The sequence below is a fragment of the Dromiciops gliroides genome, chromosome 1 (assembly GCF_019393635.1).
Source record: "Dromiciops gliroides isolate mDroGli1 chromosome 1, mDroGli1.pri, whole genome shotgun sequence".
NCBI lineage: Eukaryota > Metazoa > Chordata > Mammalia > Microbiotheria > Microbiotheriidae > Dromiciops > Dromiciops gliroides.
In genome coordinates this window covers 542,207,616-542,221,059 of record NC_057861.1, presented here as the reverse complement: position 1 = coordinate 542,221,059, position 13,444 = coordinate 542,207,616, and the positions used below count along the sequence as shown (strand labels likewise).

Below are 13,444 nucleotides of genomic sequence, written 5' to 3'. Positions count from 1 at the left end.
TGACACCCTTAGGAAGCTCCTTCAGAACTGTGCTCAGGTCTTCTCTAAGGCAGCACCTTTCACATGGGCCTTTCCAGCTAATACTCATTTCTTTTTTTTTCCCCGTGCAGTTTTTTCATTTCAGTTTCAGCCAGATCTCTACCAAGTCACCCATGTGAGGACCCCCTAGGAGATACTACCACACATCAAAGAACAGTCTGACTGAGCATGTTTCTATATAAATAGAGGCTGGGTTGACCCTCTTTCTCCATCTTACTCTGAATGGCTGCAGCTATAGGGCTTCGTCCCCCAGTCTGCTGCAAAAGCAATCTAAGTCCACCAATCGGTGGAGAGCACAGCAGCACAATTCTTGTTCCTAGTCTTTAGCTTATTAACAAACTGTAATTGTTCACAGCTGCTGCTTTGAGGGCTTGGCTTCCAGCGTCTGAGCCAGACTGAAGAATGAGTTGGGTTTTTTTAAAACCCTTAAAACGTTAACATATATGCCACTAATATATGGATGATCCTGAAATGCCTCCTACTCTCTGACAAAACTAGACACACAGTGACTATCTGATACCTTTAAACATTAGGAAATCACAACTCCCATGATGACATGGTAGAGCAACTGGACTTTGGGGGAAGGGGGGAGGAGGAAGAAGTGTTGACTTAATTACTTAAAGATTCAATATTTAACTACTTGAAGGGTTTTATGAGAAATCTCAAATGAGATAATTTATATAAAATACTTTGAAAACCTTAAAGGGCTATAAAATACTAGTTATTAAAAGTCTCTTGGGCAGCTAGGTGGTGCAGTGGATAAAGCACCAGCCCTGGATTCAGGAGGACCTGAGTTCAAATTTGGCCTCAGACACTTGACACTTACTAGCTGTGTGACCCTGGGCAAGTCAGTTAACCCTCATTGCCCCGGGGTGGGGGTGGGGAGGGAGTCTTGACCAATTTGTTTTATTTTGCTTTGTTTTTAATGTTCACGAAAGTGTGAACAAGGAGAAATGGGCTTAAAATAAAACCAGAGAAATTCTGGCTGCATGTAAGGAGGAAGTTCATGACAATCAGGGGAAATAAACTAGGATGGGCATCTGGCCAAAGGTATGGAGCCTCTGCAGCCCACCTCTCTCCCTCCCCAGAGACTTTTAATATGGGAACATTTAGTCAATCAGCTGCCTGATGACAGAAGGCAGGACCCATTGACTTCTGGAGGTCACTTTCAGTCTTATAAATCCATGGTTTCCCAATAACACTTTGCTATACGTATCCAAAAATGGAGAATGCTCACGATGGAAAGTCACTTGCATACTGCCATCCTTCTCGATCAGTTCCACCAGAAATGTTGAAATCAATATACCAGTCAGAAACCTAGAGTGAGAGAAAGAGAATGCTGTTAAGGGCTTTCCCTTCCTTTCCTCAAGTCCTTTCTGTAAAGGGTGTCCAGCAATTGAGGAATGGCTGAACAAATTATGATATGTGATATACTGGGATATCACTATGCCATTAGAAATGATGAAAAGGATGGTTTCAGAGAAACCTGGGGGTATTTGTATAAACTGAGGCAGAGTGCAGTGAACAGAACCAGGACAATTTATATAATAACAATAACACTATAAAGATAAACAATTTTGAAGGACTTAATTCTGATCACTGCAATGACCAACCACAATCCAAGACGATTTATGAAGAATGCTACCCAGCTCTTGACTGGGGGGTAATGGATTTAAGATGCACAATAAAATAAACATTTTTGGACATGGTGAATGGGGGGATTTTTTTGCTTACCAATGCATATTTGTTACATTACAAGGATTTTGTCATTTTTTTCAATTGAGGGTGAGTGGGAAGGGGAGAAAACTTGCTTGTTAATTTAAAAATTAGTATTAATTAAAAAAAATTCTTCCCTGGGCTAGCATTTGAAGCGCCCAGGACTCACCCACGTCCAATGGAGAGAGGGAGGCTTGGTGTTGGCCTTTGTGCATTCTTGCAGCCCTGTCACGTCACTCCACATGTAGCGGTCAGTAGGCAGTCCCCTGCAATGGAGCAATAAGAAGGGATAAGATACACAGTGGAGACCTTCAGAGGGAAAAAAATCACACCATACCCTTTCTGTTCTCTGTGTTAACACACCTGCTGTGGGATGGGTCTGATGACACTAAGACAAACTGTCCCCACACAAGCACATCTGGATACAAGACCTACCTAAGTTATGACCCAGGCTGTTCCTGAAAGCTAGGTAACTGCCTTTCTCAAGCCACCTCCAGAGGGAGGAAAGATGAGGAAAGGGATGTTACTAGATCACGCCACACCAAACCATCAGGATAGATGATGATGAGTACAGCTAATACAGTTCCTGGAGAACTTTCTGCATACCTCTTTTTTTTTTTCTGATAAAAGTATTTTATTTTTTCCAGTTACATGTAAAGATAGTTCTCAACATTTGTTTATACAAGCTTTCCAACTGCATACCTCTTAAAACAAGTAGAGTCCCAATCCTTGTCTCCCATTTGAACTGGAAAGACTTATTAGCCCCAGGCACAATTTCCTGGCTCTTTCTAACTCAGTATCTAAGACACTCTAAGGTGGGTCCTAATGTATGGACAGTCTGTACAATAACTTTGGAGGGAGCTGAGGTACTTTACAAGCCAACAGAGCATCTTGTGAATTTAAAACAAAACAAAATTAATCCTCAGAAACCACAGGGTCCTTTTTTCCTTTAAGACTCATGCTGTTGACTCTGTAAACAAGATGATTGAGAGGGTCAAACACCATCCCTGCCAGTACCCATGATTCTAAGGCTTCTACTTCAGTCCAGGGCTGAATAAACAGGTGGCCATCCCAACCTCTTCCCTCTCCCTCCCCTGGGCTCTGTATCCCTTTCCCTGGAGTTACGGCTTCCTGCCACCCCATGACGCTCCCCTGTTACAAGGGCTTTATGCTCTCTGCCTAGTTAAATTATACTGTCATTATCTAGTGTTGAAGCTAGTGGATAAAGCTCTGCTTACAGATTTTGCTACTGACTTGCTATGTAACCTTACATCACTTAACCCCTCTGAGCCTTAGTATTTTCCTCTGTAAAATGGGAATAATGATAATTGTCCCTTTTCTCCTCAGGGATGAGAATTAATTGATATTTATACAGAAATGCTTTCTGCTAACAGAAAGGTGATAGACTAAGGATGCAGAAAGAAACAGATCTTTAGAAATGACTAGTGCTTCACTATGCATGTTACAAGGGTTTTTCCTTTTCTTTTTTTAAACAGAGAGAGAGAGAGAGGGCTAAAAAAAACACTTAGGGATGTCCTGGGGTATGAGAAGAAGAAAAAAGAGTAAAACTTGATTTTTTTTAAAAAGCACCTATGACTAAACTCTTTTTAAAAGTACTGTCTTGGGCAGCTGGGTGGTGCAGTGGATAAAGCACTGGCCCTGGATTCAGAAGGACCTGAGTTCAAATCCGGCCTCAGACACTTGATACTTACTAGCTATGTGACCTTGGGAAAGTCACTTAACCCTCACTGCCCAGCAAAAAAACAAAACAAAAAGTACTGCCTTAAAAATCTAAGTTACAGAAAAAACCATTTATAACGCTGGTGTTGAGGATAGAACAAACATCAATGGCTAACGGTGTCTATCTTATAAAGGGTGTGACTGTGGGCAAATCATTTAGGCACTCAGGGGTCTATGCAACTCTGAGACCACATATGGCAGAGAAGGTTCAGATCTGCTTTGGTGGAGGGAGTTTTTTACCTGTCCCCTACACTACTACACTACATCACAGACTCGTTCAGGATACTAGAACATAGGCAAAGCTGAAGACAAACCCTGGCTCTCAGAGAAGAGGGGAAAAACCCCCCTGGCCTTCCTGGCTGATGGTCCCGCCCCCACCTTTGCTCCTGCCTGCAGTCTGTGGCAACTGTTCTCTCTTACTGCTGCTCCCTGTGTCTCACCTGCTGGTATAGCCTGTGACAGGATTCCAGCGTTGGTTTTCATAGATGTAAACGCATTTGACATCTGACTGCATGTAGATGTTACTGGTACTGCTGGCCAGGCCTGAAGAGGAAATGTCCTCCGTGAATCAAGCGTTACAGCAACACTCCCTGCCCCCTCCCCAGCTTCAGGTCTGAAGACAGGTAGCTGCCAATGGAAAACAGGCCTAACCTGCTACTGCTCAGAACATAAAGTTCTATTCTCCGGCTTTCTTCATTTCAAAGCCAGCAGAGGTTTACAGGCTTGCCCATGCTTACCTGCAAACGATGCATTTTGTTTTACGTGTGTCCCAGATGGAAGGAAGGGTCTGTACCTTCCATGGCTATGGATGCCCCCTAGATCTAGCCCAGAACATGGCAACACAGTTGGTACCTAACAAGTGCATAGCTACAGGTTCTGAGCCCACCTAACCAAGGTAGTGTGGAGCAGTAGAAACAATGATGGCCTGGGTTTCTGGTGCCAGCTCAGTCACCCACCTGCTGTTCACCCTTAGGCAAATCACTGGAGCTCTCAGTGCCTCCCTCACTTGTTAGAAAAGGAGAAGGTTAACTTGTGATGGAAGAGGATCTCCAAATCCAAGAAAAAAAAAAAAAGAACTGCGGAGTATAGATGCTGAATGAACCATACTATTTCTTTTGTTTTTGATGCTATTGTTTTTTTCTATTTTGAGGTTTTTCATCATTGCTCTGATTTTTTCTCTTATAACATGACTAATGCAGAAATATGTTTAATGTTATTATGTGTATATATATATATATATATAACCTATATCAGATTACCTGCTGTCTAGGGGAAGGGGGAGGGAGGGGAGGGAGGGAGAAAAATCTGAAATTGTAAAGCTTGTATAAACAAAAGTTGAGAACTTTCTTTACATGTAACGGAAAAAAAATAAAATACTTTATTAATTTTAAAAAAAAGAAAAAGAAAGAGAGAAGGTTAGACTAGAGAATTTCTAAGTCCCTTTTCCACTCTAAAACTGTGTGTTTCTACAAAGCTTACTTTTCCTCAGCATATCAAAGTATCTGAAAGCAAATGCTTTTGGTTGGGAAACAGAAAATAAAGTCATTCCTCACAGTTCTTTCCAGAAACATGCCCGCTCAGGCAGACTGAAGGGGCAGTGCTGGAATGGCTGGTGAGGGGGCTCCCCTGGTGGGACAGAGGAGAGGCTCTGAGATGCCCCAGGCAGCAAATGCTGTAACACTGGAACTCTATTTCCTTTCCCTTCCCTCCTCTCAGCCAGGAGGTTGGCATCTCTGAAGGTCACCTGTCAACCAGCTGTTTGCTAGAGAGTAAACACCACAGCAGCAGCAAGAGTTCAGGCATTTGGTAGGAAAACAAAAGGGGGATTAAACCAGGGAACAAACACACCGCAGAGCAGTTAAAAAAGGACATATTAAGTTGCATGGCTTCATCAGCAAACAGGAGATAGGACCTTGGTGACCCAAACTGAACAGCCCGGAGATGAGTCCTTGCTTACCTTGAAAAAAGCCTCCACCATAACCCCCAGTGTACACCCAGGCTGTGTGATCATAACCGATGCCCCACACAACTCCATGGCTATTACACTCCACTAGCCGAAGGTGGCCCCCAATCTGACGCCAAAACCTAAGAGAGGAGGGGTGACGAGATAGACATTTTAGCCTTCTAACATCCTTAACCTGTCAGCCAAGACCTCAGCAGCCTCATCAAGTAAGAGACGCCCAATTTGAATCCATGACGGGGGTGGTTGGAAGGTAAAGTTTAGAAGGGTGATTCATGGCCAGGCCATGAATGTCAAACACAATAGTATCCAATTTATGAACGGGCCAAAACTCTTGTTATGAAAATACCATGAGATGGATTCCTATTATTTCAGAAAACATGGAATCAAAGCTTTTAAGAAATGAAATGGCATTACGTTTTCAAAGTGCTCTGTGAACTCAGTGGTAAATTCTGACGCCCTTGGTCTTAAAGGATGTACAAGTGGCTCTAGAAAGTGCCAGATGAGGTGACAACATGATGGCTTTGGAGGAAGGAGATGAGGACAAGGTAAGTAACACTTGGGGGGATGCCCATTACCTTCTATGAACTGGACAAGCCTAATCTCCCAATTCGAGAGTATTTCAAATTAATTTAGTGTTTACTAGGTGGCCTGAACTCACTATTAGAGCAGGTCTGACCCTGAAAAAGAGGGAAGGGAACAAGCATTTATATGGTGTTTACTGTGGGCCAGGCACTGTGTTGAGCATTTTACAAATACCATCTTATTTGATCCTTACCACAGCCCTCTGAGGTAGGTGCTCTTCTTCTTTTTTTTTTTTTTTGGTGAGGCAATGGGGGTTAAGTGACTTGCCCAGGGTCACACAGCTAGTAAGTGTCAAGTGTCTGAGGCTGGATTTGAACTCAGGTCCTCCTAAATCCAGGGCCAGTACTTTATCTACGGTGCCACCTAGCTGCCCCGGTAGGTGCTCTTCTTATCCCCATTTTCCAGCTGGGGAAACTAACACAGAGATTACATGACATGCTCAGGGTCTCGAAGACAGTAAGTATCTGACGCTGGATTTGAACTAAGGTCTTCCTGAATCCAGGCCTGGTGCTCTACCCACTGTGCCACCTGACTGCCTCTCTACACCTCCATTTTCTCATCTATAAGATGAAAGGATTGGACCCGATGGTCTCTAAGATCCCTTTCAGGCTTAAATCAATAATGCTAGTTGGAAAAACTGCTGACCTGGAAAATAGATCCAGGAGAGATCATTTGAAAATTATTGCACTACCAGAAAACCATGATCAAAAAAAGAGCTTAGACATCATCTTCCAAGAAATTGTCAGGGAAAATTGCCCTGATATTCTAGAAGCAGAAGGTAAAATAGAAATTTAAAGAATCTATAATGCTAGCCCCTAAAGGACAGGTACTCTGACTTTTACTTTTCTACCCATCGAAACACCCCAGTCCTAGTGGCAAGTAGTAGATGTTAAATAAGTGTGTTTTGTTTACTAAAAGCATTAACCAACTAAGTGGTAGTGTGTAAGGGTGCTGGACTTGAGTTCAAATCCAGCCTCAGATACTTGCTAGCTGTGTGACCCTGAGCAAGTCACTTAACTGTTCCCAACCTCAGTTTCCCCATTTGTAAAATGGGGACAATAATAATAACACTAACTTTATAGTGTTGTGGTAAGAATCAATACACAGTGCTCTGCAAAACTTAGAGCACTAAAGGAATGCTATTAGCCAGAATAATGGAGTCTGACCCTTGCTATATAAAGACTGTTTAGAGACAGTCAGGGAAGGAAATAATGGCTAGTCTCAGATTCCATTGCCCCAGGGATGACCAATCCTGAGAGGTCCTACCAAGCAAGGTCAGAGATTATCCTTGGGTAAATTATGGGACAAAGTAATATCTCCTCTGCCCATGAACATGCACTGCATATTCCCATCTCCATACTCTTGAACATTATGTTTCCCTGCCTAGAATTCCCTATTCAAGTCCTCTTGGAGCCTTTGGAGCCCAGAGCAAGACCTACCTCTTCCACTAAACACTCCACTAAATGCCAGTAATCTCTGTCAGTGATCTCCCACATCACATGAGCTTCATAAGCACAGGATAGCATCTAATTATCTCCCCCACACACACACACATACACTAACCACTGGACCTCACCTACAGCAGGTTATTACTAACTAATCAACAACCTAATGGGGTGACATAGAATCTCAAGAGAACATTAATAGGAATATGTAGTCGGAGGAATGTCTTGGCAACCAGGGGACCGTGGAACAAATGCTGTGGAATAAAGACAGAGAGACTGTGTTTGAAGCCTGCCTGTGTAGCAAGTACAGCACAGTGGGAAAAAGCCACAGCTCCAGCATCAGAAGGCCTGGGTGCCCGCTTCGTCTCCCCAGGCTTCAGCTTCCCATTGCGTAAAATGAGGGAGGTGGGCTCTTGGCTTCCGAGAGCTTCCCAGAGCCAGGGGGCAAGTTCAGGGCCACCCCTTCCCCTCTCTGAGCTTCTGTTCCCTCATCTGCAAAATGAGGAGGTTGAACTAGATCACCTCTATGTCCCTTCCACCTCTTGTGAGCCTCTTGTAAATCTTGTGAGCCAACTTGAAGTACCTAATAATCAAGTTCTGTTTTATCTTACATGCTGGATTTTATATGCTGTTTATGGCTGCCTATATACAAAATCATTGGATTCTCAGAAGCACCATGGGGGGAAGGGAGAATTGCAGGGCAATTATCGTGTGCCCTGTTTTAAGCAGGAAGGATTAATATTATTTAAATTTTAATTGATAGAATTTTAATTTAATTATAAGGAGGAAGGATTAATATTATTTTAATTTTTTATCATTATTACTTTAATTTTAACTAATGGCTAATATTATTTTAATTGTACCTTTAAATTTAATTTTAACTTGCCTAAATGGCCCATGGCTGGCTACAAGGACAGAGACTGAAACCCACCCCACATCTTTGGACGACTGGGCTAGTCAATTCTCTAATCACTCAATGAGCATTTGTTGTTTTTTTTTGTTTTTGTTTTTTTTTGGAGGGGCAATGAGGGTTAAGTGACTTGCCCAGGGTCACACAGCTAGTAACTGTCAAGTGTCTGAGGCTGGATTTGAACAATGAGCATTTGTTGAACACCGACTATGTTATGTACTGGGTGCTGACCTAGACCAAGAATACAAAGACAAAAATCCAACAGACCCTGTGCTTAAAGGGCTTACATTCTAGAGGGGATGACATCGTGTACATGCACATAAGTTTACATAAGTACACAGAAAACTACGGATAATATATAAAGAGACTACCATCTTTATCGCCTTTATCTTTGTCCCTCCTGGTGCAGTGGAAAAAGCACTGGATTTGGAGTCTAGGACCCGAGTTCAAATCCCACCTCTGCTACTCAGCACTGCCAGAGTGGCATTGGACTATTCACTCACCTCCCTGTAAAATGAAAGGGTTGGACTAAATGATCTCTGAGGTCCTTTCTGGCTCTAGGGCCATGATCCTCCAATACAGTAAGCTTCACTAGAGAGAGTACAACACCACAGAGGGGTCCTGGCCAGTCATGGGACAAAGCTAGGGCCCTGAGTGCCAGCATATGGATAGAGGATTGTAAGCACGTAGGCATTTTTAAATGGGGGGGAGGATAAGAGAGAGAGAGAGAAAATGGATTTTTGTCAGTTGAAAAAAAAAAATCAAAAATTTTTTTCTTTTTAAAACATGGCTTTAGGTTAAAAGAAGCAATGACAAGATGGGAAACAGTTAACTAGAAAAAAAAAATTCTTTTTTTTTGGGGGGGGGGCAGAGCAATGGGGGTTAAGGGACTTGCCCAGGGTCACACAGCTAGTATCATGTGTCTGAGGCCAGATTTGAACTCAGGTCCTCCTGAATCCAGGGCTGGTGCTTTATCCACGGAACCACCTAGTTGCCCCCTGACTACGCAGACGTCTTACAAGGCTTTTGTTTTTCTTTTTTGCTTTTTCAATTGGGAGGAAAGGAAGTGGGGAGAGAAGATAAATGCTTGGTGACTGGAAAACCAAAACCAAAACAAAACAAAACAAGCAAAAGAACCAAGGATATAGGCAGGGCAAAGTCCCAAAGGATTAGTGGAAAGACAATGAAGAAAGACGAGCTGACTGCTTTACCTGTCAAACATTTATTTCTTCCTAGGGATCTCACATAGGATATAACCAGATCTTAAAATACCTCTTTCCTCAGGAATTCCACACCCCTTCACCCTTTCCTTCTTGGAAAATTAGCTCTAATTCATCCTTTTACACATCAAAATGTAAACAAATCAATCTCTGGGGTTTGGTCTCTGCAGGGAAGCTCTTGAGGTGTACTTATCCTTCGGGTGCCAGGAGGTAAAGAAATACATCAGGCTGATGGGACAACAGACACTTCTGACATATGGACCAGAGAGCATGCTGGGAATTGCTTACATTTGGTCACATGGCATGGGATGCATGGATGCCTCCAGGTTCACACTGGGCTCACTCACAAAAATGTCTCCTTTGCAAGTGACAGACCAGATGGCCTGGGGGGAAGGGCGGCCTTGGATCCTTCGGCTCTCGGAGCAGGATGTACTGAGTAGAGCGAGCTGCGAACATGAGACAGATGGCAAGTAACTGACCCAGAAGAGGAGCAAGAAAGCTCAGAAGAATCTCAGAGGACAATTTCCAGGGAGTGAGAGGGAGTAACTTGTACATTTTTATGAGGGAGAAAGGAAGAGTGGCCTTTGCCCCTAATGGCAGCCTGGTATTTAGAGGATTTTAAAAATCCTGATTCGTGAATCTGGGAATAGGTCATTCAAAGCCTTGCCCCAAAAGATTCACCTCAGCTAAATCATATGCCCAAGAGGTTTAAAACTCACCCAATCATACATTTCTTGCTCAGTAGCTGCAGCAAGACGGATGGGCCACCTCTGTTTGGTTTTCTCTGGGGTATAGAGGGCAAACGAATGCTTGGCCTCATTTAGCACAGGAACCAGCACTGTCACTTCATTGAGAAATATGTGGATGTACTGTTCAAAGAGGGTAGGAAAAAACCATAAGCTTCCATTGATGTTTCCTTCCTTTGGGTTCAATCTGTACCCTTTGTCAACATCAAGGGGACTAGGGGCAGATGCTGCCTGTGCCTCACCCAGTATTCTTAACTACAGACAGTCATGCCCGTGAGGAGCTAGGTCACTTGGCTCTGTATTCCCTGGGACTGTGTGTCCCCGTCTTCACCACAATAATTTTCTTCTCTACAACCACATGTCCCTTCTTTTCCTCCCCTTTCCACCTTCCACCTCTTTCTCTGAGAATTGTAATCAAATCACTTGTGGCCCCTGGAAAGGGTGTGTTAATGCACTGCTCTAGTGTTCCATTCACCATCTTAGTGAATGAAACCAAGGTCAGGTCAGGAATTCTCGGACACCGTTCTCTGTGCACAGCTCCCCTCCACGGAGGACTCCACTGACCTCCCCCATGAGGACATAAGCTCAAGGAGGGCAGCAACTGTTTCATTTCTGTGTCCATATCCCAAGCACTCAGCACAATGCTTGGCATATAGTAAGTGCTTAAAAACTGCTTTTCATTCATTCAGCAGCAGGCTCAGATCTCATTACTCACTTGTGTTCCCTTCCTTACCAACACCCTTTTCTCAGACAGGGACAAGCCAGGGAAGCAGACAGACCCTGTGCTCTTCACGTTCTTAACTTGTCTACTAAGGTTGTTAGAACAGCAACAAATGACACCATATATTTGGCTAATCTAAGTCACCCACTGAAACTTAGGTCTCAGGGTGGGGACAGGGTCTCAGAACCAACTATGTGGTGTTAAGGGCTAAAATTCTAGCTAAACTGTCTAAAATATCTAATGAATGGTCGCCAATAAATTATAAGCTTTAGCAAGAGTTAGACTTTTAAGCATTTATTAAGGAGAATAAGAATTTGGTAAAGAGAGAGAAAGGCCTAGATTCCTATCTATTAAAGGGAGAGCACATTTCTAGCTCCGCTCTCCACCAGAGTCCAGAGGAAAGAGCCCGAGACTGAGCGCCAGTCTCTTCCTTCCTCTTCCCACTAGCCCGCGTCACTTCCTGCCGCCAAAGAAAAGACTCCTGGTCTTGCCCTCAATAGGCGGAACTCTTCTACAGTAATTCTCCAGCAGGTGGTGTCATTCCAATCGTTACAGTGGCTATCAGTGCTCTGCTTCTTAATCAGTATTAGTATCCTGGACAACGGGCCTACACCTATCACTCAGAGCCAGCAGGTGTCTGCTGGGAGGCAGGAAGCTCCCAGAACACAGGAACTAAGGCTTTGTACTCAGGAGAGTTCGCAATTTTAAAAAACCAGACGTGTAACTTAACATTTTTTAAACCAGACCTATAATGCCACTGGTGTAAGAAGCAAGCAGGAAATAACTTCCTTTACCATTGCAGACCAGAGCCTTTTGCAATATCTAGTCTTAGAGAGGAACCCAGGGCACTTTAGGGTAAAGTGATTTTGCCCAGACTCATACAGCCAGTGTGTGTCAGAAATAGGACTAGAACCCAATCTTTTTCATGACCAGGCCAACCCTATCCTCTACATCAGAGGTGTAAAACTCAAGGCCACAAGCAGACTGCAAAACTCCAGGGCCGGAACCAAATTAAAAATGCAACTGGGAAATGTTCAACAAAATAAATAAAAAATACAACACAGATAATGTTGTGGTTTTCTAAGTCAATATAGTGACTTTCTATTTGAGTTTGACAGCACTATTCTCCATGACTCTACCCTCTCAAATAAACATATACAGTTAAATTTAATAAAAGCCTTTTTGATAACCAATTTTGCCCTCAGGAATTCCTATGGTTCTGGATACTTTCAGATACATTCTTCCCCAAATAGTTTTGCCGAGGGTAACCCAAGTCCCTTATTTCCATCCTGGCTTCCTCGGGGTCCCCTCCAGGGCTTACCCTGGTCCCCAATCCCTTCCTCTCCCTCGCCATCAGCTACAGCACCTTCTTTTCCTCATGGAACATGTAGTAGATGAAAAGGATGCTGTCTCGAGTTCCATCATTCCCGGTGAACTGCTCCAGCGCCACCCGGACATCAATCCACTTGTGGGGCTTCCAGTCTGCCCACCACTGTAGTGTGCCAGTCTTCACCCACACCGACTTCAAGAGGTACCCAGAGAGTGTGAATACAAAGCAGGGTGAATGGCAAAAAACGTGAAAGGCCTGAAGAGCCTCACGCGGCTCTAGACCTATGCCCTCTGAAAAAGACCCACATCCCACGTCTGGAGCACGTGCTTATTCCTACCAATGAGAGGCAGGTGATACCTTTTAAAGGCACCCAAGAGGCCCATGGGCTTTCTTATCCCTCACTTCTTACTGCTTTATCTCTATGACACAGGAAGAAGCAAGCTCTGGAACGCCCATTTTATAGAGAAAGAGGCCAGGACACAGAGGGCCTAATTAGGCCTCAGGTGGGGTGCTCAGTCATCAGTGGAGATCGGGTCATTCATTAAATGGCAGAGCTCTCTCAAGAGACAGCAGAATGCAGCACGCTGTAGTGGAACAGAGGACCAGGGACTGACTCCTGGTTCTGCTATTTACTGACTGGATGACCATGGAAACCCTGACCTCTCTGTCTATAAAACAGGACTTGGCATATTGCAGTACCTGCACTGAAAAGGCATTGTGAGGAAAATGCTCTGTAAGTTGTAAAGAGCAGGGAGGGAACCTAGGGAACTCTTAGGTAAGGAGACTCTCTTTACCATTGCAAATGGGCCCATATTCTGTGACTCAGCGTTTTCAGAGCTGCCTAGAGCATTGAGAGGTTTAGAGACTTGTCGGGGATCACACAGCCAGTAAGGATCAGAGGTAGGACTCAAAACTCAGAGCTTCTCAACTACAACATCATCCACTAGCCCATGGATGCCTTAAAGTGTAAAATAATTATCATTACTCATCATTATTATGCTCCCTGACTGATGAGGGGCTGGTTCCCAGGTA

At 43.8% G+C, this 13,444-nt stretch overlaps 1 protein-coding gene across 3 annotated transcripts in view; it reads right to left on the bottom strand.

Annotated features, from left to right (window-relative positions):
- Positions 1-13,444, bottom strand: part of TECPR1 (tectonin beta-propeller repeat containing 1) — an 82,345-nt gene that overhangs the window by 25,882 nt on the left and 43,019 nt on the right. For all 3 annotated transcript variants that reach the window (XM_043984210.1, XM_043984216.1, XM_043984223.1), the window contains 7 exons: positions 12,449-12,604; positions 10,335-10,484; positions 9,904-10,061; positions 5,453-5,580; positions 3,936-4,038; positions 1,925-2,021; positions 1,277-1,356 (listed from right to left, as the gene is read on the bottom strand). In XM_043984210.1, the coding sequence (XP_043840145.1) occupies positions 1,277-1,356; positions 1,925-2,021; positions 3,936-4,038; positions 5,453-5,580; positions 9,904-10,061; positions 10,335-10,484; positions 12,449-12,604 (872 nt within the window). The remainder of the gene's footprint in view (positions 1-1,276; positions 1,357-1,924; positions 2,022-3,935; positions 4,039-5,452; positions 5,581-9,903; positions 10,062-10,334; positions 10,485-12,448; positions 12,605-13,444) is intronic.